Genomic DNA, 27,794 nt, shown 5'->3' with positions numbered 1-27,794 from the left:
ACATATTTTAAACTATATCTCGAATTTTGTCGTATATTAATGATAATGAATAAAAATAGAAAAATATGTTTTAAAATATATATAGGAGATTGTTGTTGACATGATAGGCAAATATGAATCTGTTTGAATTAATTATAGTATATATTAATGAGATTCTTTTGGTTTTTATTTTTTATACAATTAAAATTTATTCAAATAAGATTGATCATTGTTCTTAAAATTTGTTTACTTAGTTTTATCGATGCTGTCATAAATACTATTATTATCAATATTATAGAAAAAAGTTTTAGTTAGTTCATGTTTCAATAATAAATTTTTAAATTCTTTATCATATTTTAGTAGAACTATTTGTTCTTAATTTTTAGACTTAAATTGTTTAAACTTATTTGATTGACTCTGACATAACTATTTGGAATGAGTTAGAGAAAAATATTGGTTGAGAATGATTGAATGAACATGATAAGAGTACGAAGTTTTCAGGTTTATTATAAAATATGCATTGATATAAAAGTAAGTGAAAGATAATAAATTCAATTATTATAACAAATAACATGGATATATACATGATATTCTAATAGTGAAACTCAAAAAATATTATAGGATAATCATTGAGGCATGTAAAACTATGTGCCTAACAAAGAATTAGTCAAGCACTATAAAGCCCCCACTAAATCTCCGGCATGACCAAAATGTCAAGGTTCGATTTTTAGGAATGACATTTGTTGAGAGAAGCAGTCACGCACCTCGAAAGAGATTAGTTTCTTACCCAAAAGGGTGAAGGATACTATTGGTAATACAAGCAATAATGTACCAACAAAGCTTTGATCTATTATGTGCATCATATCAAGTCAAAGGTTAAATATTCGATTTTTGGAAGTAAGAAGAACTATTACGCACTCCCAAAAGATTTATTTCCTTAAGAGTTAGTTTGAGAGTTAGATTTTGGAGTGAAAAAAAGAGAAAGGGAAAGTTTGGGAACTACGAAATACACTTATAAGATGACTCACAAGCTTTCCTTTTCCCTTTCCCTCCAAAATCCAACTTCTAAACTAACCCTAAAGGATATCGAGTAAAAACTAGCAATAATATGATGCATGCCCTACCTATTATGAAAACGAAAATAAAGGGTATGGTGTTGTCCAAGCCAGCACAATGAAAGCTTAGCATGTACCTTTATGTTCCCTTATCTATCTATCTATAGATCTAGGGTGAGCTTGTGCTATAAATAGAAACTATCAAAGTTCACTCAACAAAATCAACTTCACTTCCAAAACTTTGAACATAGAACCAAACTAGGTTAGAAATTAGAATCACAAAAGAAGAAGAGGAAAAAAATGCCTTGCCTTTACATCACCACTAATCTTAACTTAGATGGAGTTAACACTGATCTAGTATTTTCTCAAGCTACCACTGCTGTTTCCAAAATCATTGGAAAACCTGAAAAGGTATTTATATATGCTTTAACTCTTCTTTCTTTCTCGATGTTTTTTTAAGTGGAACTTATGATTACACGATCATTGTGGTTGTGGTCATTATTGTCGTTATTTTGTGCTTAAATACGACCATAATTACAATCATAATTAATCGGTTTGTCGAATATGTCAAACTAACTATTTTGTTCATAATTGTAATTATTAATGTGAACCACAACTTATAACCATGATTATACCTACACAAATTGTAGGTTTCATCCCTTTTTCCCTTTGGTATTTAAGGTATTTATGGCTATAATGCAATGTTACTTAATTTGATAATTATATCATATTCTCAAATACCGGAGAGTCTAGTAGTAAAATTACAATTATAATTTTCTTAATTTTTAAATTTATTTTATTAAAAAATAATTTAAAATGAAATTACATATATTTTTGTACCCTATACTATTATCCTCGTCCATTATTGGAGCATTTGTACTCCAATTTGGTGAACATATAAAACTGGACCCAACTTCAAATTTGTGGTGATATGAAGTTCAAACTTCACTTGTACATGATTTTCATTCCTCTCCAAGTAAGCAATAGAGGGAAATAATAAAATAAAGTTAATATATATCAAATTGTCAAAAATTTTGTTACAAATACTTAGATTTATTGAAGTAAAATGAAATTATTAATAATTCTTCAAAATACATTAATTTTTTTAATATGACATAAATACACTAGAAAGTGATATTTTCTTGCACAATGAACTTTTGGAGGCAAGGAGCCTCATTATTATCCTTAATGGTCCCAGAAGAAGGATACCCACCTTATCATCTTCCTTTGTAGGGACATGTACAATAATATCACCATTATTATTTGTTACTTGTATATTCAGTTATTCACAAATCAAATATCTAAATCTTATAGTAAAATATTCTTATAATACAAAAAATGTGTAGCTATTTATGCATTAACATTGTTAATGTATAAATTTCTAGTTAATCGAATTGTATTATATGGTATATTTGAAGGGTTTATAACTTATTAGCTCTAATGTCTACCTGTCAGTCAATATTGAATGCTACTACGTATTTAATTTTTATATATTTCATGTTTTATAATTAGAATATATTTGTTGTATTCGGTGTACTTTATATTATAATTTTTGTATGTTTATGATAATATTTAGTTTTAGGTGAGAGATGTGGTTAATTAATATGTTAGTGGTGATTAATTAGGATTATATGGTTTTTTGTAAAAATTAAATAATATGAAGAACAAAATAGGAAGTGAAAATTACACTATAATGGAAGTTACACCATATTTTTCCTTTAACTAAACATATTATACATCATTAATCACAAATTTATATGTTATTAATTGATATAATAATAGTGTTAAAATCTACTCATATTTGTTTAGTTCTCACAAGTCAACTTCCATGCATGCCCTCTAAGTCATATTTGTCCAGTTTCATCATATCATGTTTTATTATTTCTACTCATCAAGAGGGTGAGCATTGATGCTATGTCATATGTATTGATCATGGATGAATTCAAATCGTAGAAATAATTGTTTCACTCATGAGGATAATATAATGTACATATACTATCCTGGTATGAACCGCTCTTTTATTACTTTTTTGTTTTTAAGAAAATTTTCTTTTATTCATGCGATAATATCTTATTGGGTTAGGACAGAGAATGAAATATCACTTGAGACAAGTGATTTATATCCTTTTTTATATAACGTAATATATATATATGTTAGTGTAAATATTTATACATAGTCGTTATATTATCTATAATTCATTTGATGAATTACTTTTTTGGAAAAGTCAATGGTGATTAAATATGAACAAAAATAATATAATGATAATGTATAAAACTCATATATTATTGGTGCATACATACTTTTCTAAATGTGTTAATGAACATAATTTTGCAGTTTGTGATGGTGATACTGAAGTCATCAGTGCCAATATCATTTGAGGGTAATAAAGAAGCAGCAGCATATGGTGAAATAGTTTCAATGGGTGGCATTAATAAAGAAGTTAAGAGAAATCTCATTGCTACAATTGGCAAAATATTACACTCTAATCTTTCAATCCCAACAACTCGATTTTTTCTCAAAGTCTTTGACACAACTGCATTTCCCACTAACTCCAAAATCTAATGCGAAAATGATATATCCTCCTACTAAATTCTCCTACAAATCTTACTATCCACCAGAAAATGACATATGTTATAAAATAATACTTTGTTTATTAATAATTGATTTACAAGTAATATGTGTCAATTTGTGATAGATAGAATGATTTAGTAGAAGTATATAGCATTACTCTTATCAGATTGTCACAGCTTATGATTGTGGTTTAAATCTCTAATCATCAATTATTTGTGTTTTAATTTTAAAGCGTGTAATGTTATTAATATTCTCATATGCATGCAATACTTGTACTTTATTTTAATGTGAACCCATAATAATATATGTTTTACTTTCATTTGATTATTTATGCAAAGTCATGTTCCTATAAAATACCCGTAAATCAAAAGCGGGTGTAGACTTGACTGTTTATGAGTTTTATACAAATTCTCGTCAACTATTCATTTTAAAATAGGTTAATCGAACATTGATAAATAATAAAACAAGAAAAAAATCCATTAAACTAATTATAAAGATATTAAATATTGAAGTTGAAGAGACAAAAGGAAAAAATCTTAATATGTTATATGAATATGGATAAACCATGTTATATCATTTTTCTATAACATTAAATCACATTACAACACAACTTATTTAAATTTTAGCGGTTTTTTAAAACATGAAGCAAAGAGCATCCTATATTGCCTAATAAAAATGCTTGTAGGCTTAGAAGGACAAATAGACATGACAAAAAAAAATCGACCTTCGCAATTTCTCAGTCACTTTAGGTAAGAGATTTTGCTTATCAAAATATATTTTTATCAAGATCTAATATACGTATTATTTTGTTTAATAATTAATGATAATTACTATATAAAATATATAATTAATGTATGATATACCCAACACTGTATAAAACTTGCTATGTATATTCATAAATATCAAATCCTCATATTTTTCTATAGTTGAATATATTTATTTAGGTCTTTTATCTTGTCATGTAAGACATTGTCCTAGTTTTCATACCTAGTATTCATATTAGACTGTGAATATTAATTGAAAAAAAGGATCCATCCACTTATTATTAGTGTATCATCTATTATTCATGTTTAATCATTACTGACTCTTTGAAAAATAATATAAGTGAATGATAACTTTACACTCACGATGTATAAATATTACTCTCGTATTAAATTTGTTAAAGAAAAATATCTAAGGAAAAGGCCAAAGCAAAAGGAAAAGATAAAAAGTGTGTGGTTTATATGCATTTGCAGAGTGTGTGAGAGAAACATTGAAGATGCCTTGTCTCACAATTTCCACAAACATAAGATTAGATCATATAGACATATCTGTTATACTCTCAGCTTTGATCTCCACAGTTGCAGAAATCATGGGTAGACCTAAATCTGTATGATTTCTCTTTCTTCACTTCTCTCTATCAACTTTTCTTTTTGGTTCATATGGTTGAGGTAATGATTATTTTGGTTCATATGGTTGAAGTAAAAATTATTTTGGATGATATGATTGTTATATAAGGTGGAGAGGATCGGCTTGATGATAAAGTTATTTGTTTTATAATATAAAAATCAGAAGTTCAAATCTTAAAAACAATATTATGAACTCGTACCTATTGAAGAATGAGCTGGCGACTCATAGGTAGTGATTGACTTGGTTAAGGGGAACCACCAGAGCTGTAGCGAAAGTGAGTTTTCATAGGATAGTTGTTATGGTTTATGGATCTGAACCTGAGCGATCTATCCATGGCCCGGATAAAGCTTGGGTAAAAACTAAGTGGAAGTCTGAACCGACTGATGTTGAAGAATCAACGGATGAGTTATGAATTGTGAGAATAAAATTGCTTACCTTCACTCTTACCAAACTTCACTAGACAAGACAAGAAGATCACATGTCTTTTAAGGTTGTCTCATTTCCTATCCTAAACCAATTAGATATTGACAAATAAAAAAAATTAAAACAAAATGTAACATTTTTAAAGTACTTATTAAAATCTGATTGGTCTAAGATAGAGAATAAGGATAATCTACGATAGATAATTTACTGAACCTTTTAATTATGTGGTTGTTGTTGGTGTGGTAAGTTTGTAAGTGTTATTATTAATACTTTTTTCAGTTATCCAAGAAAAGAAGAATATATCAACTACAACAAAAGCATTTTTAATTTCTAGTGGTTCATATTGTACATAGATCAAACCACTACATGAATTTATGATCTTAATTTACATCATATGGTTGAATTTGTAAAGGAAATGGAGAATATCTTGATCTATTTATGTCAATGAAGTGAGTTTATCTAGCAAAAGTGATTATGTAATTGGATAATCAAGGATGAATACATTGTAGTGGAATATAATATTAATTTTATCTCTTTAGATATTAAATTAAGGATGAATACATTTTTTACTTAATCAATCCGTTAATATATAATATACTTGTCAATTAAATTAACAAGAACTTTGATTTACCCAACTAAGCTTTTATGTTCTAATCTTCTGAATGAAAAATATAGTTATAGCTAAAGTTTTGCTCCATTAAATAAGTTAGGGAAATTGTATATATTATGAAGGATTAGATATGGAAAACACATACATATAAAAATATGAAACACAAAATTTTACTTCTAGACTCTACTATAATCACTTACATATACTTCTGATACTTGATCTAAATTAACTTTTGCCGACCAAAAAAAAGATTTTTTTTGGTACTATCTGGGGTATCTTTCACCCTAAATTTTAGGTAATGAACTAATCTCTTTCGAGGTGTATGATTTGTGTGTTGCAGTATGTGATGGTTGGATTAGAAGGATCTATACCAATATGTTTTGGTGGGAGTGAGGAACCAGCTGCATATGGTGAATTAGTGTCCATTGGTGCTCTCAATCCAGATTTGAACAACAAACTTAGTGCTGCACTTTCCTTTATTCTTGAAACCAACTTGTCTATACCAAAGTCAAGATTCTTCCTTAAATTCTATGACATTGAGGCAAGTTTTTCTTCCTAAGTTTTTATAACATTGATGCAATTTCTCTATATATTAGAATTAAGTGGCACTAGTTTATTCTATCACATTATGAAGTGTTTTTTGGGTATAAATATCATCCCACCATTTAGATAAGAAAATAATCTCTTTCAGAGTATATGATTGTCTCTCTCAACAAAAGGGTATGAATCATTTCAAGTACTAGAGAGTCTACTACTAGAATGTAAGGAGGAGAAAAAATTGACAATATTTTAAATTATTGAATTCAAAAAATATATCTAGATATCTGAAATAAGTTTGGTGTCACATATCATCATCTCTACTCAGTACTAGACTCTCTAGTATTTGAGAGCATCTGCATTTTCCAACAAGTGGCACTTTCAAAAATCGAACATTTTAGTCTAATATAATATCTGAGGATCCAGTCGGGTCTTGTACCATTTGGTTGATTACTAATTGTTTTGATTTTAGAACATTGCATTGCATGAGAATGAATTGAAGTTCATAGTGTCCCCACCTTTAGTTAGATATATATATATATAAGTGGTTCTAGCATTATATTCACTCAACTTTCTTACTATATTAGATCCATTTTAACAACTTACTTTAAGGATTAAGGGTGCAATTAACTCTTTCTCTTTTGATGTTTCTCTTCTCTCACACATCTACTTACCAACCCTTTATTTTAATTTGATTGAACTTGATGCTAACAATGCCTCCTTTATTTGTTTATAGGGTTATAATTGTGGATTGAATGGGTCCATCATGGTGATCGAGTCCAAATGAAGAAAAAAATCATTATTGAAGGGTGACAAGTTAAATAAACTTTTGATATATATATGTGTGTATATATTAATTTAGTATTTAAAATAAAAGTTGCACGTTAAAGGAGACTAACTATAATGTAAATTAGTTAATATTTTACTTACAATCTTAAAAAATTTATTCTTTTTATATGGTATATTAATTGGATTAGAATTTGCCAATTATTTGAATTTGATTATGTGATTGAAGGTTTATTCTGCATTAAAGTTCATGTATTTGGTATTCATGAACCACGTTTACATGGTTTCATGAGTTGGTGTAGTTTTGTTCAGGTTAAAAATAAAATTTAAAATCATCCTATTTCTCCTAAAGAATAAACTTAGTATAATTCTAAGACATTAAATATAAGAATATGAAAATCATCATTACATAAAAATAAACCTTCATATAATTTGTTGCTTTGGTTTTGGACCTACCAAAAACACAATAGTGAAAACTATGTGAAATAATTTATATTTTTTATGAACAAAATATATTATATAGAGTTCATGCTGAATTATTCAATTTATTATAACATACTTCAACAATGTAGCAACTCATACATCAATTAGAAAAACTAAAACGGGATCATGTGAAAACTATACAACCATCATGCTTCTAAAGTTGATAATTATTCATATTTATTAGTGTGATATTCATGTATTATCAGTGTAAAGATTTATCCATAGTTACGGTTAAAACAATAAGATTGTGCTCCAAGTAACCTATAGCCACAACATCTTTATCACTAATAATAAATGCAGAAATGAGACCATTCCAATTAAAAACCAACCTCCATGTCAATTGAAATAAATTCCCTTGTACTACAATTTCTTTGAAATATCAAATATTTCATCTAAATACAACACCTATATCTATTATTGACAATATGAGTTTCCTCCATGGGTTAGATTTCAAAATACACATTTATTTATTTATTTATATATATATATATATATATAAATAAATAAAGAAAGGAGAACTTACAAGTAACTTTTTTTCCCTAAGGAATTATCATTCGGATATATATATATATATATATATATTGTCGTAAAGATTTATAGTAAATACCAAATCCAATAATATTTGTCGTGCCATGCGACCCAACCTGTTATGCATAATCGGATATATGGAATAATTAATTATCAACTAACTAATTAAATATTAAAGTATTATATTTATCAGAATTTCGATTCTTAAGAACGATATTTGTTAGAATCACATTCTAAAATAAATTAGTTAGAGATACTATTAGTAGTACCAAAAAGTATAATATCTATGTTTTTTTTCATAAACATTAATGTGAGATATATAGTCTAAGACATATACCAATAAATACACACTATAGTAATTAAAACTAACCGTTACAACCAATGAAAAAAATAAAATAAAAGTAGCCGTTGAAAGCATTGACCCATTCATACCTAATTTATCTGTTTATGTCCAAATCAATAACCTTACTCACATGTTTTCACCAGAATCCTAGTACTTTTTCCTTCTCACTCATTTCAATCATTGTTTCTTATTATTAAGTACTCAGAAAGTTGAAAGAAACTATAAATTATATACACATAGTGGAAAAGGAAACTATAGATTATACACACAAATATTGAGTTGAAACTTTACATTATACACAAAATATAGTTCATGTTCATGGGCATCAATATTTGGTATATGAATGATTTTTTCAGATACCCTTTTAATATTTTGGTCTCTTGTTTTAATACACTTGCTCAATGTTGGAATAAAGATGAATCTAGAAGGAAAAAATGCAGTTTTATTATGTACTTTGCATTATTGTTCTTCATGTTCATGCAAGTTCTGGCAAGTTCTACTTTTGTCACAGGGCACCAATTGTTTGATGGTGTGGCTGTGAGAAAATCAGATTATGAAGCATTAAGGGCATTGAAGCATGATTTGATAGACTTCAAAGGGGTTCTAAGAAGCTGGAATGATAGTGGTTTTGGTGCATGTTCAGGTTCATGGTTAGGTATCAAATGTGTTAATGGAGAGGTTATTGTAATTCAGATTCCATTTAAAGGGTTAAGTGGAAAAATCTCTGAGAAAATTGGGAAACTTCAATCTTTAAGGAAGATTAGTCTTCATGATAATCTTCTAACTGGTCCTATACCTTATTCTCTTGGTTTTCTTCCTAATCTTAGAGGTGTTTATCTCTTTAATAACAAGCTTTCAGGTTCTATTCCTCTTTCTATTGGTAATTGTCCAATGCTTCAATCTATTGATGTTAGTAATAACTTGCTTATTGGTAAAATCCCTCCTAGTTTATCAAACTCCACTAGGATATTTAGGATCAATTTGAGCTTTAATTTGCTTTCTGGATCCATTCCTAGTAGTTTTACTATGTCTCATTCTCTTACTATTCTTGCATTACAATACAACAATATTTCTGGTTCTATACCAGATTCTTGGCATGGAATGAGAAACAGAAACAAAGGTTTTGTTTCTTCCAAACTTCAGGTTTTGACACTTGATCATAATCTCATTTCTGGTACTATTCCAGTTTCTATAAGCAAGTTGAGTTTGGTTGAAAACATTTCTTTAAGTCATAACCAGATTATAGGGTCTATACCAAGTGAAATAGGTGCACTTTCAAGGCTTAGATTTCTTGATCTATCAAACAATGCCATCAATGGTAGCATTCCTAAGACCTTATCCAACCTCACTTCTATTGTTTCATTGAACTTAGAAGGAAACCAGCTTGAAAATCATGTACCGGATAGTTTCGAAACCTTGCAAAACCTTTCTATGCTTAATCTCAAGAACAATAAGCTTGATGGTCAAATCCCTTCAACAATAGGGAACATCACAGGCATCACCAAAATTGATCTCTCCAAAAATAATCTTGTAGGAGAAATTCCTGATTCTTTTGCCAAGCTTGCGAATTTGAGTTTTTTCAATGTTTCTTACAACAATCTTTCTGGTCCTATTCCTTCTCTCCTTACCAAAAGATTCAATTCAAGTTCCTTTACAGGGAACCTTCAGTTATGTGGATTTATTGCCTCAAAACCATGTCACTCACCACCACCCGAGATTCTTCCGGCTCCATCACCAAAGCCTTTTTCAAAGCCACACCATCTCAATAAATTAAGCACCAAGATCATACTCCTAATAGCAGCAGGTGTTACCCTCATAATTCTGGTATTCCTATGCTGCTTTTTGTTGTGTTATTTGGTTAAGAAAACGGGTGGTTCAAAAGGAAAGAACGGTAAGGCAAAAACAACAGCATCTGCAAGAAGTATTAAGAAAGTTGGTGGTGGAATCGAATCACCGGGACGTGAAGTTGGTGGGAAGCTAGTTCACTTTGATGGACCATTTGTTTTTACAGCTGATGATCTTCTATGTGCAACTGCTGAGATAATGGAGAAAAGTCCATACGGAACATCGTATAAGGCGACATTGGAGGACGGAAACCATGTTATTGTGCAGAGGCTGAGGGAGAAGACTACTAAAGGGCAGAAGGAGTTTGAAGCAGAAGCTGCTTCACTTGGCAAAATCAGACACCAAAATCTCTTGGCACTTAGAGCCTATTATTTAGGACCAAAAGGAGAAAAGCTTCTTGTCTTTGATTATATGCCCAAAGGAAGCTTAGCATCATTCCTTCATGGTAAGTAGTACTTAGAAGCTTTTATGAGCTTAGTATGAGTTTTGTTTAGCTTATGTTCTGTTTAAGTGATAATCAGAAGCTTTTATCAGTAACAAGTTGAGCATTTTGAAACTTAGTTTCCTAAATTATTTTTCTCTTTCAGTTTTGTCCTAAAACTTATGTGTTAGTTTCTAAATCTATAAAAACTGGTCCCAACTTAGTATTGTTTGGATTAACTTATTTTGTGTTTAGAACAAGTTAGAGTTTTCCAATTGGTTACTGCAATTGAGGTCATTGTGACCATTGCAATACAGATTGTGGCCGTTGCGGTGTGAATTATTTTGTGAGTAAAAAAATATTTTTGATATAGATGCAGTCTGATATGGTTGTGTTGCCGCCTGATGTGGTTGCATTGTGGCGTGTTGCAGTTACATCATTGTGATTCGGTGTTACACTACAATTACAATGTGATGTGGTTGTGGCAGTCATAGCAACCGCAATATTACGCCGCATCACGTGATGCGGTCCGCAATTTGAAACACAAGAGTTTTCCTAATATAGAAACTAAGCTTTGTACACTAATTTTAAGGACTAAACTGCAATTGAATTGAACAATGGTAGAGATTAAGTTACTAATTTACTGGTTAATGTTCTTAGAGCTTGAGTTATTTTACCATTGCTTCACTCTATTATATCTTTATCTTTAATACATGCAGATAGAGGACCTGAAACTGTGATTGAGTGGCCAACAAGAATGAACATAGCAATCGAAATAACACTTGGTTTATACCATCTCCATAAAGAAGAGAACATAGTACATGGAAATCTTAACTCTAGCAATATTCTATTAGATGAGCAAATAAATGCTCACATCACAGATTTTGGACTTTCAAGATTAGTGACAACTTCTGCAAGAAGTAACATCATTGCTAGTGCAGGAAATGATGGTTATAATCCACCTGAGCTTTCAATAACTAAGAAGCCTAATCAAAAGAGTGATGTTTATAGCCTTGGTGTCATCATTTTGGAACTCCTAACTGGTAAACCACCAGGTAAGTCGGAATCTAGAGCTTTTCTTAATACACGAGACTCCCGCTTAGTGGAGTTTGGGGACGTTAGATATACGAAGCCTTACCTTGGAAGCGAAAAGGTTGTTAGTATCTTATTTTAATAAAAAATGGCTCGGCGATATGTCAATAAATTGGCATACTACTGAACCATATAATTTTTTAAGAGTAAATTACACTGACACCTCATGAGTTTTAGCGAAATTACACAAATCACTCCTCACTTTTTTACACCTACACAAACCATCTAATTTTCATACTTTCATTACACTAATCACCTCTGCACGAGAGATAAGTGTAATATTTTAAACAAAAGATGTGATAAGTTAAACAAAATATGATATATTATGGAGACAGGTCCAAATAAAATATGAGTCAATACCTCTTTATTATTTTTGGTTCGTTACAATATAGTATAAGAGCGAATTAGACAATATCTCTTTAGAATTGTTGATGCATTTTGTAACAAAAAATAATAAAGATACATTGATTTGTATATTATATGGAATTCTCTCACAATATATCATGTTTCGTTTAACTTAATTGCATTTATCAATGTTTTTTGTTTAAAAAATTACACTTATTTCTCATGCTTGATGGTTTATCGATGTAGGCGAAAGAAACAAAGGTATGGAATTGGGTGAATGGGTGACATCTATAGTAAAAGAAGAGTGGACAAATGAAGTATTTGATTTGGAACTTATGAAAGATGCATCAGCTATAAGTGATGAACTTCTTAATACATTGAAATTAGCACTTCATTGTGTGGATCCTTCTCCATCATCAAGACCAGAGGTTCAACAAGTTCTTCACCAATTGGAGGAAATCAATAACTAATGATGAGTAAAAAGAAAGGGTCTATTATTATTCATATCTTATATTTCTTTTATTCTTTATTTATTTGTGAATATATATATATATACCATAATATAATGGAGGTTTGTTTACAATTTTTGGCAAGGTAAAATAATGTATTATTTCATAGATTTGGACTACTCAGTGTTTTAAATTGCAGTTGTGGTAACGGCTGTGGTTACTGCGATTATAGTCATTGCGGTTGTTGCAGTGTGAATTATTTTTGTGATTAAAAAACTATTTTTGAATTCGATTGCACCTGATGTGGTCCAATGCGGTTGCATTACGGCCCAATGCGGTTACGTTGCGGCCGCAATAGTGTGATTCAAAATAACATCACAATTGTGGTGTGATGCGGTTGCGGCAATCACCACAACCGCAATATTGCGGCCACAATTTAAATCACTGGGACCACCCAATGAAGGTTTGTTTACAACTTTTGACGTGATAAAACTAGTGTTGTAAAAACTGGTTCGTACTGGCCAGTTCAACCAGTAAATCGGTCTCAATACTGGTACGATATAATAATTATACCAGTCATGCAATCATACCGGTCAAAACCGGTTATACCGGTCGGTTTTCAATTGAACCGTATTGGTCATACCGACCGATTCTTATTTAAAATTAATTTTTTAATGAAAATATTTTTATTGAGTTTTCAATATTAAAATGTTAAAATATTATATATGTATGTCTAATTTCACATGTATGCAGTTTAATTAGTGAACCATCGGTTGAATTGCTATACCATTATATCAGTACTCTGACAAGTTTAATAACCGATACAATATTAATAACATTAATAAATCAATAGATTTATACTCAATAAAAGTGGTTGTTGTTTTCTGAAAAATAAATATTTATAAAAAATCTTATTGATATTCTATATTTCTAGTAAAACTATTCAAACAAATCTTATATAAAAAATAAGACGTAAAAAATAAGTATTCAAATAAAGGAGAAGACTTGCATGAAGACCAAATAAAAAGGAGCTCTTGATGTTCAAGAAACTTGATTTTTACCTTTTGTGGTTCTTACCAAGTGCTTGGTGATTCACTCTTTCGCTTAATCCCTTTCAAGGTACATGACTGTCTATTCCAACAATTGCTCCTAGAAATCGAACATTTTAACTTTTGGCCTATTACTTACATTTTAGGTTTATGCCACTACCATCTATGAATTTGTTTATAATTATTTTTATGTTATGTATTTTCATTTTCTTTGTAATTTTTCGTGAAGACTCACTTTTCAATTCATGAGAACATGACATGGATGGAGAACAAGAAAAAACAATTGTGGGTGGCTCTTTGGTTCGTTTGGCACATTAGGAATAAAATTATTTTTGAGAACTCACGGTTCCACTTAGATAAGATAATGAAACTTATTTTTCTGCATTCTCGGAGTCTTCTTAATATCCGCTTTCTTAACTTCTCTTACTCTTATGTTGAATAGGTGTGACATCTATCAACTTATCCCTTTCTTTGTTTTAATCGTAGGAATTGAGTAGATAGGAGTGCCACTTGTTCTCCTAATTTGTTTATCTCTTTTGCCCAAAACTTCTTTGAGTCTTACTGCTATTAAAAAATAGCTCACTAAATCAATCACACATTTCCTTTTACAACTTTGAAGTTTATTCTAAATGGTGCAATCCAGTGTAGGTTTATAAATGCTTAATGAACACCTACACAAACACCCTTCTACTTTTTTAAATCTGAAAAGTGGTTGCTAAAGAGAATAATGTTCTAATCATTAAGGTAAATAAGGTGTTGATCTAGCGGGGTAAGTCCCTGTTGGATCCTTAGTATAACTAAAAGGTTAAGGGTTCGATCCTTGGAAACAATACTTGTTGAGAGAGATATTTACGCACCCCGAAAATGATTAGTTTCTTACCCAAACGAATGAAATGATGAAATACATAAAGTCTGAGTACACTGTGTGTTGTTCCAAAAGTGTCACAATGAATTTTAAGATGATGATAACTTTCATAATTAAGATCAAGGTTTCGCTCAAAGTCTCACCCTAAACCCTAAACCTTGTAGTTGAGTCTATGTGCATATGAACCCTAGAAAAAGTTGTATATATTACTCTTTTAATATTTGTTACAACCCGATTATATAAAATCGGACTCATATCACTTTATTTATCTTACTTATTCTAATATATTTTCGACCATTTAATATAACTTATGACCTAATAAAATGACTAATGTTAGAGTTGTGTTGTGGTTGGTCTCTTCATTGATTATGCTCACATTACATATTGTAGAGTTAATTCCTTGATTAAGCAAAGGAGGATACATATTTTTTTGTTAATGTGGAAAAATTTTATGTTGAATTTTTATAAAGTATTTCATTTGTCATATTCTCTATAGTTAATGATTATTCATTTTCTACCCAACCATTTTAAAGCAACTTTGGTCCCAAAATCTCAAACTCTAAACGTTTTGTTAGGCTAAAACTGCATTTTGTGCCTACATGATCAATACACTTAGTTGTTAATAGTTGTAAGTTTTGGTTTTTGACCGGATACCCTCGAGCATAACTGTGAGACTAATCCTCGAGTCGAAAGTGGTAATTCGGTAAAATCGTACTACCAAAGCAATGACTTCGAAAGTCAAAACATTAACATGCAAGTAAAGTTCCACTTCTACTATGGCCATTGAGTAAAGTTCGTCCTGAATGGAGAAAGGGCAAGGGTGGTCTTGCTTGGCGCAAAGGCTGTTGGGTCGGGGGTAGGGTACGGTACTAAAGGTCCTCGGACTTCCAGTCGGTTTTTCTTTTGGACAGCTGTTCACTGTTGGATCTCGCCAATACAGAGTAATATAACATTAAAAGAATGGCAATGACACTATCTCCTGGTTGGTTATTAAGCTACTAGTCGAATTTGATTCTGTCATAGTTTCCCTCGATTCTAGCTCTAGTGGTTGCGATCGGAACAGGTTTATGACGAAAAATCGTTTATTTCATAAGCAAGGAGAAATGGGCTAACCACTATTTGTACCACCACTCTAAGATATAGGATCAATGCATCGATAACTAAACTAAACCGAAAGTACAATTGCTCCATATAGCAAGCAACATTACCCCCTCTCTACAAATCAAGATCAACATTACACATGATTGCCCTTGATAATATTTTTTACACAAGAAGAATATATATATATATAGATAGATAGAAGAGAGCAGTAAAAAACAAGAAGATAAGGAATCATCGATAACTAAAGAAATCGACTAAACCGAAAGTACAAAGTATGTCAATCTCTTTGCGGATCAAACAAAGACACTCCTCTAAAAAGGTTGCGGGCAGAACCCCGAAATGAAACTATATAAACTATCCTAATTCTATCCCAAATGAACACAAAATACACTAAACACCGTGCTAAGATTCTAGCATTTTGTTCCAACCAAATGCACCACAGAACCACGAAGGGGTAAATTAAGGCATTTAATTCTTACACCATTAAATAAGTGACTTGCAGGATTCTTCTGATGCAACCAAAATGATTCATGAACTTATCGTATTCCAGATGTCATTGCATACATCTTGAGTAGGAATCTTCGAGCTGTCATATTCAAACTTGTCGACCACATTTTTATCCTTTTCCACAATATCTGGAAATAAGATTTAAGGAGCAAGCAGTTTTTGTCTTTCGGAAAGATAGATAATATCGTATACAGAAAACTTGGAGAGGAAAGAAATGAAGGGAGAGAGAGTAATATACTGAAACAAAAGGATACAACCGGAAATTTTGGACTCGTCATCCAAGTTTGGCACAATATTTGTGACAGAAGCATACATTGAAAGTAACATCCTGAAACAGAAAAAAAAGAATGCATTAAGTTTCTGAACCTATAATGAATCAAATAACATTGCATATGACATGTGAAAGCAAGACGATATTAGATTTAAGTTTCGCAATCTACTTACTGCGTCCTTAACTTATCTTTCTCGATTTTCAGTGAAGTCTTCTTTTGTTCTTGGACAGAAGCCCATTGTTGTTCTAGATCGATGAATTTGTTGCTGACGGCTGTGTCGATACAATATATAGATGGTAAGATATGTCATTCAAGAAATAATCCAAAAAAAAGTATGCAATTGAAAAGCTAACAAACCGATAAAAGACTTATCTAAACTCTTCCTTCAACAACCGTTCCTTTTCAAGTTCTTCATCCAATTCTCTCTGCAGAAGGTCCAATTCTGCATCAGTAGTAGTCGCACATCTAGCTTCCTCGGTTTTTTGCTTGCATGCATCTATTTTTTTCTGATAATCTGATTCATATAAAGTACATGTCAACTTCAAAGTATAATCAAGATGTGCTCATAGTAGATAACATGAATATGAAGTTATGAACTAGTGAAAGATAAAGTAGAATTTGTAGTGTTGTTCTTTTAGTTTTCATGGTTTCAAAATAAAAACAAATTAGATATCAGGCTAGAGCGGTGTGTTAAATTGCACTCCACAAGCACAATTACGGCCCCAATATTGCGGCTTTGGGAGTATCCGCAAGACTGCAATAACATCTAACCACATTTGCAGCTACATTGGTCACATTTTCTCGCAATTGCGGTAAATACAACACAACTGCGATTTGGAAGAGTGGTCTAGAGACTATTACATTGATGATTATGATTGATAATAGAAGTTAATAGAATGATTTTTCTCTGCTTCAACTTCTCTATATAAATCTTCCTAAACACATATCTCTCCCCTAATCACAAAACTAATAATCAACAACACCACAAGCATAAAAATCACAAAAATAAACACAATAATCAACAAACACCACAAGCATAAAATCACAAAAATAAACGCTAATAATCAACAAACACCACAAGCATAAAAATCAAAAAAATAAACACTAATAATCAACAAACACCACAAGCATAAAAATCACAAAAATGAACACTAACAATGAACAACACCACAAGCATAAAAATCACAAAAATGAAAACTTTAACATAAAATCTCAAATTCCCAGATTTATTTTCAAACCAACAAGCAGAAAAATCATACAAAAATGAAAACTTTATCTTAAATACAAAAAACTCTAACTTTGTACTATAACTAAGTTAATTTGCAAAATTAAAAGATACCCATGAAGTGAAAAAAAAGGGAAAAGACCTTGTAGCAAAGAGTGAAGATGATTGAAATCGGAATCACAAGTTGAAGAGAGTGAAACGGTGCGTTTCAGTGTGTGAGTGAGGTTGGTGACGTCATGCTGGTCTTGCAATACCTTAACGAGGTCATCACTGTATGATATAAGCTTGTCTACGTCTATGTTGTTGTTTCTTGAACACCATTCTCCCATTTTTTATTAATGATTTTGTGTTGGGTCGATTTCATTCACTTTCATTCCATCTTCTTATAGAAAACTAGTTAAACATCAGGCAAAGATGTATATACTGAAAGTATACGAGTGTTATATATTATCATTGCATCATCTAAAATGATATTTAATTGTTATTGACTTTTCAGAAAAGTAATCTAAATAAATGATGGAGTTCATGTGTATAAATCTTTACACTTAGAATGCATAGATTTTATAGTCCTTAAATATAGCCTTGTATACCGGTTTGGGACATAGAGGGATAAAGTAACACTAGAGAGTTTTAAGTATCAATAATTTGTTCATAAACATAATTTAATTTATAAGAGTTTAATATTGATGTATTATTGTGAGTTTGTGACATTTGTTTTTAATATGGTCAATATATCATTTTCTGTTCGTTCGATGTACGGCTGGAAACGAATCGAAATGAGTCAAATTAGAGTTAAATTCGGTTCAACTCAATAAGGATTTACTTAGATCAAAACTTGACATGAGTTATATTTTTAGTCTGAGTTCGACTCGGTTATGAAACTAACGAGTCAAACTATATCCAGCTCACGTTCGACTTGTTAATTTAACAAGCTCAATTTGTAGCTCAAGTTCAGATTCATAAACCAAGTTTATTGAGCTAAATAGCAAATCGAATTTCGAATCAATATTTTCATTTAATTAATATATCATATGAATGCTAATTAATACCTAAAGACCATATCTAAAAATGTATTCAATATTATGACAAAGAGAATAAAAATGAGAGTGAATACTCCCTGCTTAAAAAAAAATTCATGGACCAATTTGAACCCAAAAATAAAAATTAAATTAGCAGCCAATAATCACAAATATAAGTTAAAATAATTTTGTCATAATATATACTAAAAGTGACTAATTTAATCTAAATTTGATATTTTTTAGAACCATTTTTTTCAATTTTTAATGAACGAAACCGAGAGTCCAAAATATATATTTACTTTAAAATTAATAATATACATGATTGTATTGAAAAAAAAGACCAATACGTAAATGATACAATAACCATATATAAACCTTACTCCACACTACATTTTATTTTGTTTTGGTTGACAACATGAAACAATATTTAATCCAACTGTTATGTGGTTCTTAATTGATCACTTTATTTGTAGCTCAATAAAACAATACAAAAGTAATACTAAAAATGTGGCATAACCTTTACAAATCCAATATACATTGGAACATTATAACTAGTTGAGCTTTTGTTACATTATAACTCTATTAAGCATTTGGTATACAACTGGTGCATAATGTTTAAGCATTTAAAAATGAACAGAAGAACTAAATTATTGAATAACATACCAACTTATATACTCATTAATTGTCTTATTTCACATTATTTGTACAAACCTTATGAATTGAAGAACAATGTTTCTTATGTTTTGAACTGTGCTGATGCTTCTGCACACTTTTTTTAGAATATGGCAGGATATGGCTCTTTATAGCACAAAGTTTATGCTTCATACTCCAAGGGAAGAGAATTTCTGGGCCACAACCCTTTGAAGAAGAAGCATATGATGCAGTATCAATCATTTTCTTGTTGAAATCATTGGAACAATTTATAGAAGATGATGCAGCCAAAGCAGTAGCATCAGGAAGAAATCGGTTGATCATATAAGCTGGAGATTGATCACCATTGCACTCTGCAAGCTTTAATCTCAACCCATCATTGCTTTCACTATGAACTTTCTCTGTTAGTTGGACAATGTCTAATGCTTCTGATAGAGATAATACATCCATTGCATCTAACAAAACATCATCGTCGTCGTCATCGTCGTCACCATCACAACCATCGTCTTGATCAAATTCAAGGAACCGTTGTTTGACACAATCGGTCATCACAGTTGGTTGAAAAACAGGTGACTCAAAACTACCGTGTGTTAGATCATGACCGAACACCTCTAAGTCGGATTCTGCATTGGAAGCGATGCATTCATCCCTTGCCTGTATGCCATTATCTATATCAGCTCCAACTGCTTCTTTTAGCTGATGCCAAAGGCAAGGAGGTAGTCGCAGCCGAGGGGTGTCTCCATCTCGGACGCTACTGCTCCTTTCTATGTCTTTTGGTTTCCCTGGGGCTTGTTCCCATGAAAATGGAACTCTTGTATTTTGTAATGTGCAAGATGTATCTGCAACAACTGAACAACCAAGACGCCTTGTTGACAAGAGAGGCACATTGAAGTTTATCGTTCTACGACTTTTCAAATCCATGTTCTCCAGATTTTCATCCTCCTTTTCTTCCATATTAGAGGAAGACCTTCAATAACGAGTATTTGAGAACAACTATCTAATTAAAAGCACGAGTCCGTTCTAGTTTAATCAAAGGTCTCGAGTTCAAGCCTTTAGAAATGTAAGTATGTTACAAAACTTGATAGGAAAATTTTGCTGCCCTTATAGTCCTACCTTACTTGAACCCATATTAGTCTATATTCCTGTGGTGTATAGATACCAAAAGGTATATATCAACAAAGTTTGTCAAAAATGTGATTAGAGAGAGAACATGATATAAAGTTAGTTGGGTGGAATAAATAGTAGCAGTTGAAAATATGGATATCTTGTGGAAATCATTAAAACCAAAGTCTAGCTTTCAAATGATCACAGGATTGAAAATCCCCTTTTAAGTTCCATGTGGAAGAGAAACAAGAGGCCAAATGCCAAGAATACAGCATCAGCTTAATTGACATGACATTGATGTGTTTCAAATTCTTAATTAACATTTTACAATGTAATGTGAAGTTTAGAAACAAAGTAAATTATCCACAGAAAAGGTCATAAAATGAGAGGGGAACAAAGTAAGGAAACAAAAGGATATAGATGAATTGAGATGATGGAAACTTTCATTAACTGGGTATGGATGTAGCTTCTCAACAGAGAACTCATCACAAATAACAGTTAAATTTTGTGTTCATACAACAGAGAGAAGATAGAATAAAGTTACAACAGAAAGTGAATTTGGCAATTGCTCACTCAGCCAAAATTATGGGGACAAATATCTAAAAATCATGCACAATAAATTGACTTGTATGCATATGCTTCGTTTAAAACTGTGTCAATTTATCACCATTCTTGCTGGCCGTGGCACGGAGAGGAATAGCAGCAGCAGCTGTGTGCACTACCTGAAGTATAAGCTGACCGAAACGATAAGTGATAATATATATTTACAAGCTATCTTGATTCTCTACTTACCCTTCAGTTTCAATCAAAATGGTGTTTCTTAACTTGTCTTTTCCCTTCTGTAATTCTGCATCCAGAAGACAAGCCCTATGAGATCTACCTTACTGTTTCCGGAGACAAGATTAATCGCGCTGATAAGTACTGAGCCTTCCTGTGTAAAAAATTACTGCTTGCAAGAATAGGTTCGTCCCCATACGGAAGATACTGAGAAAACATGATTATTGATCTCTTATTCTCTTCTCTCACTTCGGTTCATTAATCCGCTCCAGTGCTTTGTTATGAAGCTCTACTGTCTCACGGAGGCTAGGGTCTAGACAGAGGGCTGCTTCACAGTCTCGGACAGAAGAAACATAATCACCCATTGAATCATGGAATGCTGCTCGAAGATGTAATAATTGAGGATCTGGCTTAAAACTTATGGCCCTTGAAACTTCAGCTATTGCTGCTGCTTCCTTCTGATTATCCATTAAAACTGAAAGACAAAGGTTCATGTCAGAACTTCATAGGTTTTGCACATGCTATATGATACAAATTACACTAACAGGGATTCAAGGATTCAAAAGAAAATCATGATCACATTGCTCTGACAATGCCATGGTGCTTATAGCAAACAAAGTATTTCAGCATGAACCAAGGCCAGCAAACAAAACAACAGAAGCATACAAAACAACAATGGGGCTCAATAAATTAGGTCATTAAAAACAAGAATAGGCTCAAACTCAAGGTTCGTTTCCTTGCATGATAAACTACTGCTACTGCTATGATAAACTAAGCCAAAATGAGAATGAACCGTCTAAAAATATGAAACTTGATCAGCATGTTATAATGACAAACTTCTCTGAAGTGCTACGATATTCCTTCAACATTTAATGCACTTCCTAAAGCTCATTTTCTACCCAATATGTGTGAAAGATCCATTAACCATTTCCAACAATTTCACCATGTATAATGTTGCGAGGAGATTACATAATTACTAATACAAGTTCAACTGCGTTGATAACAAATCATCAGTGACCTGGAGCTGCATCACAATAAAGTAATAATATATTGGATGTTATGTTTTATATACTTTGTTGTTACTTTGAATTAATATGTTATTTTAAAATTTTGATACAATTATGTTTATTTCTTTGTGTATTTAAGTGTTAATTGATAAATTTTGATTAAATCTTGTGGCTCCCCAAAAACTGTGAAGTCAAGATCTGCCACTAACAATAAAGCTCCCTCTCCTACCCCTCATCCCCCAAAAGAAATTAGAAGAACAGATAATAATATAACCAGTTTTATGGAAATTACCTGCTGCCCTATATCTGTAAGCATAAGTCCTTAGAGGATCCAACTGTGTTGCCATACTAAGATCACACTTTGCTGTATCACGATCACAATATTCTGAACGTTTCTCATAAGCTGATGCATTATTTCGGGCTTTTTCTATTAGCTTTGTCATCTCATCATATGCAGCTTTGTGCTTATTTTGAAGATGATATACACGTGCCAACCCCTGATGTGCTCGTGTATGCTTGATGTTGAGTGCATGCTTATAGCAGTCAGCAGCGAGATCCAGGTTATCGCAATCTACGTAGATACTCCCTAAATTATTTAGTGCCTAAAATGCAATAGAATGCAGAAAACAAACTCATTATTTCAGCACTAATATCATTAATATGTTTAATCTGAGAACAATATAAAACATACTTGTCCTTTCCGAAGACCATCTGAAGGGCATCTAAGAGCTTCCTCCAAGAGATCAATCACATACTTTGAAGAATCTGAATCAAGACACGAGTCAGCTAATGCATAAGCTTTGAGAAAGAAAGCTTCAAATGACCTTTGAATAGAAATGGACTCCTCAGCCTTTGCTAATGCTTCTTCACGATGACCAGTGTCATACAATATCCATCCCTCATAAACAAGCCTTTCATGCACTGAAGAAGAATGATTTCTAGCTAGGCGCAAACTACGCATGGCTGCCTTTTGACAATTTAACCTGCAAGATTCAGGAACATCAACACCGAAAATGGATAGGATCATGCATGCCCATGCCTTAAAATAATTGGAGACTAAACACTTATTGATTGTCCTATTTGAACAATTGACACCATTTATTAAAAAGAAAAGAGGGCAACAAAATTAGTGAAAAGCATTCTTGCTTGGAAAATTAGCTATATGCAATCTTACCCTCGCGAGCAAAGATATTATTTCAAGGATTTGAACCCGGCAAGCAATGTTCCAGACAAAAAAAAGTCTTGCTTATGAGGAAAAGATAAAAAAATTATAACTAAATTTAAACAGGTTTACACTCACCGCAAGAGAAGGAGAGATTGTCGAAAGCGTAAAATACTTTTCCCTGGATCATTTTCTAACATCTTGTGTACAACAGCCAAAGAACCAATATCATCAACAGAAGACCATCTGTCATACAAATGCATCCAGCAATCAGCCTGGCTCCACTTCTGAGCTACAGGGCGGAGGAGTTCTACCAAGCGATCACCATGCATATTCCCAGAAAACATCATATAATTTGGATCCAATGTCATAATGGCCCTGACATCTCTGAAGGCTCCTTCATAATCTCCCAAGGCAATCAAGAACCAAGCTCTCAAGTCAAGGCAGTCTGGAGAAACCTTAAAACCGATTATTTTGTTGATTTCCATAATGGCAGCTCCAATCTCATTCTCCTCCAGGAAAGCAACAGCCCGATACTTGTACGGAAAGGAAAGAGTTGGATCTAATTCAGTCGCATAGAGCAAATCCAATATTTTTTCCTTCCCTGTACAATACAAAGACCTTTCCTGATACATCCAACCAACCGGTTTATAATCAGAAATAAGCGAGTTTATGATCTTGAATGCTGAATATACATGACCACGCTTATACTTCGCCCTTGCAACACCCACTGAAGAATAAATATGTCCTGCCTCAACTGCAGCCTCAAACCAATGCTGTGCATCTTTGTATTCTTTTCTCTCAAACATAACAACACCTAATTGGTGACATGCAAGCTGCTTCTGCCAACTTTTCACCGCACACTCTACTAATCTTTCCAATAGCATCACAGTTGTGTTAGACTTCACGTCTTCCTCGATCGCAACCTGACTCAAGAAATAATACAACACAAACGATGCGTGCCCTGCCTTAGCCAACCTATCCCTCCCCTCTGGAGTGCAATACAAATTTATAAAACTCGAACACTGCATTGAACCGGGAAGCTCTCTTAAAAACACCTGCAAACAAGCTGCCACGAGCAGGTACGCAGATTCCTCAAGTCCATACTCAACTAGCGAAACAGCATCATCCATGTCACAAACCAAAGAAGCCAAATGAGCTTCACAAGAATTTTTCATCTCCTCACAACAAAACCTATTCGCAAAACAAAGCAACTCCAAAACAACATTTGGAGGAAAGTTACTCAACCTATTGGTTCTACTAAAAACCTTAACAGCAACCATTGTCTCAATAGAAACCTCATTCTTAGAAAAATTAATCTTCTCCCTTCTCGACTCAATGAATCCGCCATACAACATTGTCTGTAATGGCCTCGAAAGCGAGGCCACAAGGTATCTATTACAAATAATTTCATCATCACCAATGCAAAAACACACATCATCATTATTATTATTATTATCATCATCATCATTTTCACAACTACCATCATAATTTGAACATTCCTCAACAAAATCACCATCACAATCATAATTAACTACAATTTTAAATTCATCATCATCTTTTCTACGAAAACACAAACAATGATCGAAAACCGATTCAGGATCATACCCTTGAACCAAACTAGCCTTAGGGCATTCAAGATTCCTTCCTGAACACTCCATCGCCGAAACCGATCCAACAAGCTCATCCTCCCTCCTCTCATACCTCAACCACGCTGCCACCACCACCTTCTCGTGCACATCAACGGCATGCCCCCGAACCAACCGGAGACACTGCCGGAACAATTTCAAATCCGGCAAGCCCCTGAAAACCGCAGATTGCTCCAAAAAAACCCCAAATTTCTCAAACTCTCCTTCACAATTCTCGATCCTCCGATGCAAATCAGCTAGGATTTCAACGAAATGAATAGGCTTCAGAGAAGCTTCTATTTCGGGTTCTAGAAGCTCCGTAGTGGGAAGAATAACACCTTCAGATGAAACAACGGCGTTGAAATTCGAAACCGGTTTAACGGTTTGGTTATTAGACCGATTCGGTTCGAACCGGTTCGGTTTAACCGGGAAAGCATGAACCTGAGTACCTTTACAACCATCCATGATCTTTAAACTACGTATCATCTTCAAAATAATTGAAACTTCAAATTAAAATTAAGATCAACGAATGAATGAAACAAAATTGTGGATTTTTTGCTTTTAATTCAATTTTTGTGTGTGATTTTTTATTTTATTTTTTTGAGAGAAATTGGAGAGAAAGGGAAAAGAGAGAATAGCATAATGAGGAGAGGTGGTGGTGGTGGTGGTTGTGGTGGCGGTGACGGTGGCGGTGGCCGTTGAAATGTTTGTGATAATTTCAACGGCCACAGTGTCTCTGATTATTCTCTCTTTCCCTTTATTCTCTTCTTTCTCTCTATTTTTTGTTTTGCTTTCTGTTTTTGTTTTTCTCTTCTCTGTGTTTTTTGCCTTTTTGCTGCTTTATATATTCTTAATGGATAAATATGAAATTTCACTTTCTTTTTTTTACTTTTTAGTTTTAATGAGAAAAAATGTAATCTTAAAAATATTATTTATGCCACATTTTTTTGTATGGTTTATTGATTATAAACAATATTAATGTTTTTATGTTTCCTACGGATATTCTCGTATCCTCGTACTATAGGCAATGTACAAGTCGAAAATATCTACAGGTACGTGTAGCTAACTCTTTCAGCATATTAATGTTATTTAACTATGAGTGTCTTGCATATCTTTTAGGAGTGTCTTTTTTGGAAATTGATGGACAAGTTCATATCTTGGATCTATATTAAGGCAAAATAGATATAAATTGGTTTTACTTTATTTAAATGTTTCAATCATTATTTTTTAAATGTCAAAAGGACAAAGTTTTGAGATGAAAAATTGGTGCTTTCAACTTATTTATACTTTTGTTTGATGCTGTTATAATTATACTTGTTTTTTATGAGAAAAAGATAGTGTTGATGTAAAAGTTTTATACATCATCATTGCATAATCTGTTATTCATAATTATTTATAATTGATTCTTCAAAAAATTCATAAAGATATATGGTAGATGATATATTAAACGTGTATAAATTTTTACACTAATAATGCACACATATTTTACTTTTTTACTAACCTAGAGCATCTCCATCAAAAATATCAGTTTTATTCTTATTTAAATCACAAATTCTTTTATAATTTATTACACATCTTCATAAATTAAAAATAATATCTATTTTTTATAAATAACAAACATTGTTTTTATTATTATTTTCAGTCTCAGAACCATATTAGATACCAATATTCTTATTTCAAGTAAGAATGAACCATTGTGTGCTTTTGTGGTGTAACAAAACTTACTTGTTTAATTAAATTTTAGATATATTTAAGAGAATAATGTATCTCCTCATATCAGGAGATAACTTATCTCTTCTAGCTAGTAAAGATGTGACATGTGTACTATTTTGTTTATTTTAAAAAATATTTTTATAAAAAATTATGAAACATGACATATGTCAAGATTTCACTAGCAAGAGGAGATAATTTATCTCATTATAATAGGAGATACTCCATTCCCTATATTTAAATACCTTTGTTGCAATTAAAGCTTATAATTGATATTGTTTGATGGAATTTTCAACTAATATATCACAATATTTATAATAACTTTTTTATTAATTGTTGAATTAGATATTTAAGTGTGTTATGTTTTTTAGAATTTATAGTATAAAGTTATTAAATGATGTTAATAAATTATAATTTTTTAAATGTGAATTTACACCCGATCAAACCAGATTCATTCATTTATTTCTATTGATTTAATAACCAATCCCACTAGGGGTGAGTAGCACCTGTGACTACTTGCTCACTTAGTATGACTTGATCATGATTGAGACCGGATATGGTCGGGTCTCATTGGGTCCAGAGCCAGACATGATCAATATTTAGTGTTGAGTAGGGACCAAACATGACTTGACTTGTCCCATGATCACTCACTTAACATGTTTGTACGTGTCTCATTTAAATGTGTACAGAGTATTGACATATTTTTTGTCGAAAGTATCATTGATTATCTAATCTTTTCATCATATATACATGATTAATAATATATATATATATACACATATCATTTTATATATCAAATTCCATATTCATACTAATAAATAATATTGAGATCCTTTTATCTAAAATGATTATGCACTATAT

General features: G+C 31.9%; 6 protein-coding genes and 1 long non-coding RNA gene across 10 annotated transcripts; 4 read left to right on the top strand and 3 right to left on the bottom strand.

The window, feature by feature from the left end:
* LOC109325199 (macrophage migration inhibitory factor homolog) lies at positions 1,303-3,942 on the top strand. Its single transcript, XM_019557399.1, has 3 exons — positions 1,303-1,445; positions 3,369-3,599; positions 3,803-3,942. The coding sequence occupies exons 1-2, from the start codon at positions 1,335-1,337 to the stop codon at positions 3,594-3,596; spliced, it is 339 nt and encodes a 112-aa protein (XP_019412944.1). The 5' UTR covers positions 1,303-1,334; the 3' UTR covers positions 3,597-3,599; positions 3,803-3,942.
* On the bottom strand, positions 2,068-18,237 carry LOC109325197. Of its 2 annotated transcripts, XM_019557396.1 has the most exons (6): positions 18,018-18,237; positions 17,023-17,164; positions 16,823-16,924; positions 16,633-16,706; positions 16,391-16,506; positions 2,068-2,080 (listed from the first exon to the last, which is right to left on the bottom strand). In XM_019557396.1, exons 1-5 carry the CDS (start codon positions 18,202-18,204, stop codon positions 16,400-16,402), a joined length of 612 nt encoding a protein of 203 aa, XP_019412941.1. In that variant the 5' UTR covers positions 18,205-18,237; the 3' UTR covers positions 2,068-2,080; positions 16,391-16,399. The 2 variants fall into 2 exon arrangements, with proteins under 2 accessions (XP_019412941.1, XP_019412940.1); XM_019557395.1 differs by lacking the exon at positions 2,068-2,080 and having other exon boundaries at positions 16,005-16,506.
* Positions 4,812-7,763, top strand: LOC109325198 (macrophage migration inhibitory factor homolog). The gene is made up of 3 exons (XM_019557397.1): positions 4,812-4,974; positions 6,368-6,568; positions 7,301-7,763. Exons 1-3 carry the CDS (start codon positions 4,864-4,866, stop codon positions 7,349-7,351), a joined length of 363 nt encoding a protein of 120 aa, XP_019412942.1. The 5' UTR covers positions 4,812-4,863; the 3' UTR covers positions 7,352-7,763.
* On the top strand, positions 8,399-13,246 carry LOC109325193 (probably inactive leucine-rich repeat receptor-like protein kinase IMK2). 2 transcript variants are annotated; one of them, XM_019557392.1, is made up of 4 exons: positions 8,399-10,166; positions 10,239-10,994; positions 11,690-12,025; positions 12,654-13,246. In XM_019557392.1, the coding sequence occupies exons 1-4, from the start codon at positions 9,017-9,019 to the stop codon at positions 12,875-12,877; spliced, it is 2,466 nt and encodes an 821-aa protein (XP_019412937.1). In that variant the 5' UTR covers positions 8,399-9,016; the 3' UTR covers positions 12,878-13,246. The 2 variants fall into 2 exon arrangements, with proteins under 2 accessions (XP_019412937.1, XP_019412936.1); XM_019557391.1 differs by having other exon boundaries at positions 8,399-10,994; positions 12,654-13,242.
* LOC109325200 lies at positions 17,060-17,304 on the top strand. Its single transcript, XR_002105098.1, has 2 exons — positions 17,060-17,178; positions 17,220-17,304. It is a non-coding gene; the product is annotated as an uncharacterized LOC109325200 (long non-coding RNA).
* LOC109325195 lies at positions 19,463-20,610 on the bottom strand. Its single transcript, XM_019557394.1, has one exon. It carries the CDS (start codon positions 20,497-20,499, stop codon positions 19,582-19,584), a length of 918 nt encoding a protein of 305 aa, XP_019412939.1. The 5' UTR covers positions 20,500-20,610; the 3' UTR covers positions 19,463-19,581.
* LOC109325191 (ethylene-overproduction protein 1-like) lies at positions 21,064-26,023 on the bottom strand. Of its 2 annotated transcripts, XR_002105097.1 has the most exons (5): positions 23,734-26,023; positions 23,125-23,416; positions 22,726-23,035; positions 21,611-21,901; positions 21,064-21,470 (listed from the first exon to the last, which is right to left on the bottom strand). XR_002105097.1 is itself a non-coding variant. In XM_019557389.1 (4 exons), exons 1-4 carry the CDS (start codon positions 25,707-25,709, stop codon positions 21,672-21,674), a joined length of 2,808 nt encoding a protein of 935 aa, XP_019412934.1. In that variant the 5' UTR covers positions 25,710-26,023; the 3' UTR covers positions 21,064-21,671. The 2 variants fall into 2 exon arrangements, 1 of the variants encoding a protein (XP_019412934.1); XM_019557389.1 differs by having other exon boundaries at positions 21,064-21,901.

This window comes from Lupinus angustifolius, chromosome LG13, assembly GCF_001865875.1.
Source record: "Lupinus angustifolius cultivar Tanjil chromosome LG13, LupAngTanjil_v1.0, whole genome shotgun sequence".
NCBI lineage: Eukaryota > Viridiplantae > Streptophyta > Magnoliopsida > Fabales > Fabaceae > Lupinus > Lupinus angustifolius.
This window is presented reverse-complemented; position numbering and strand designations above follow the sequence as displayed.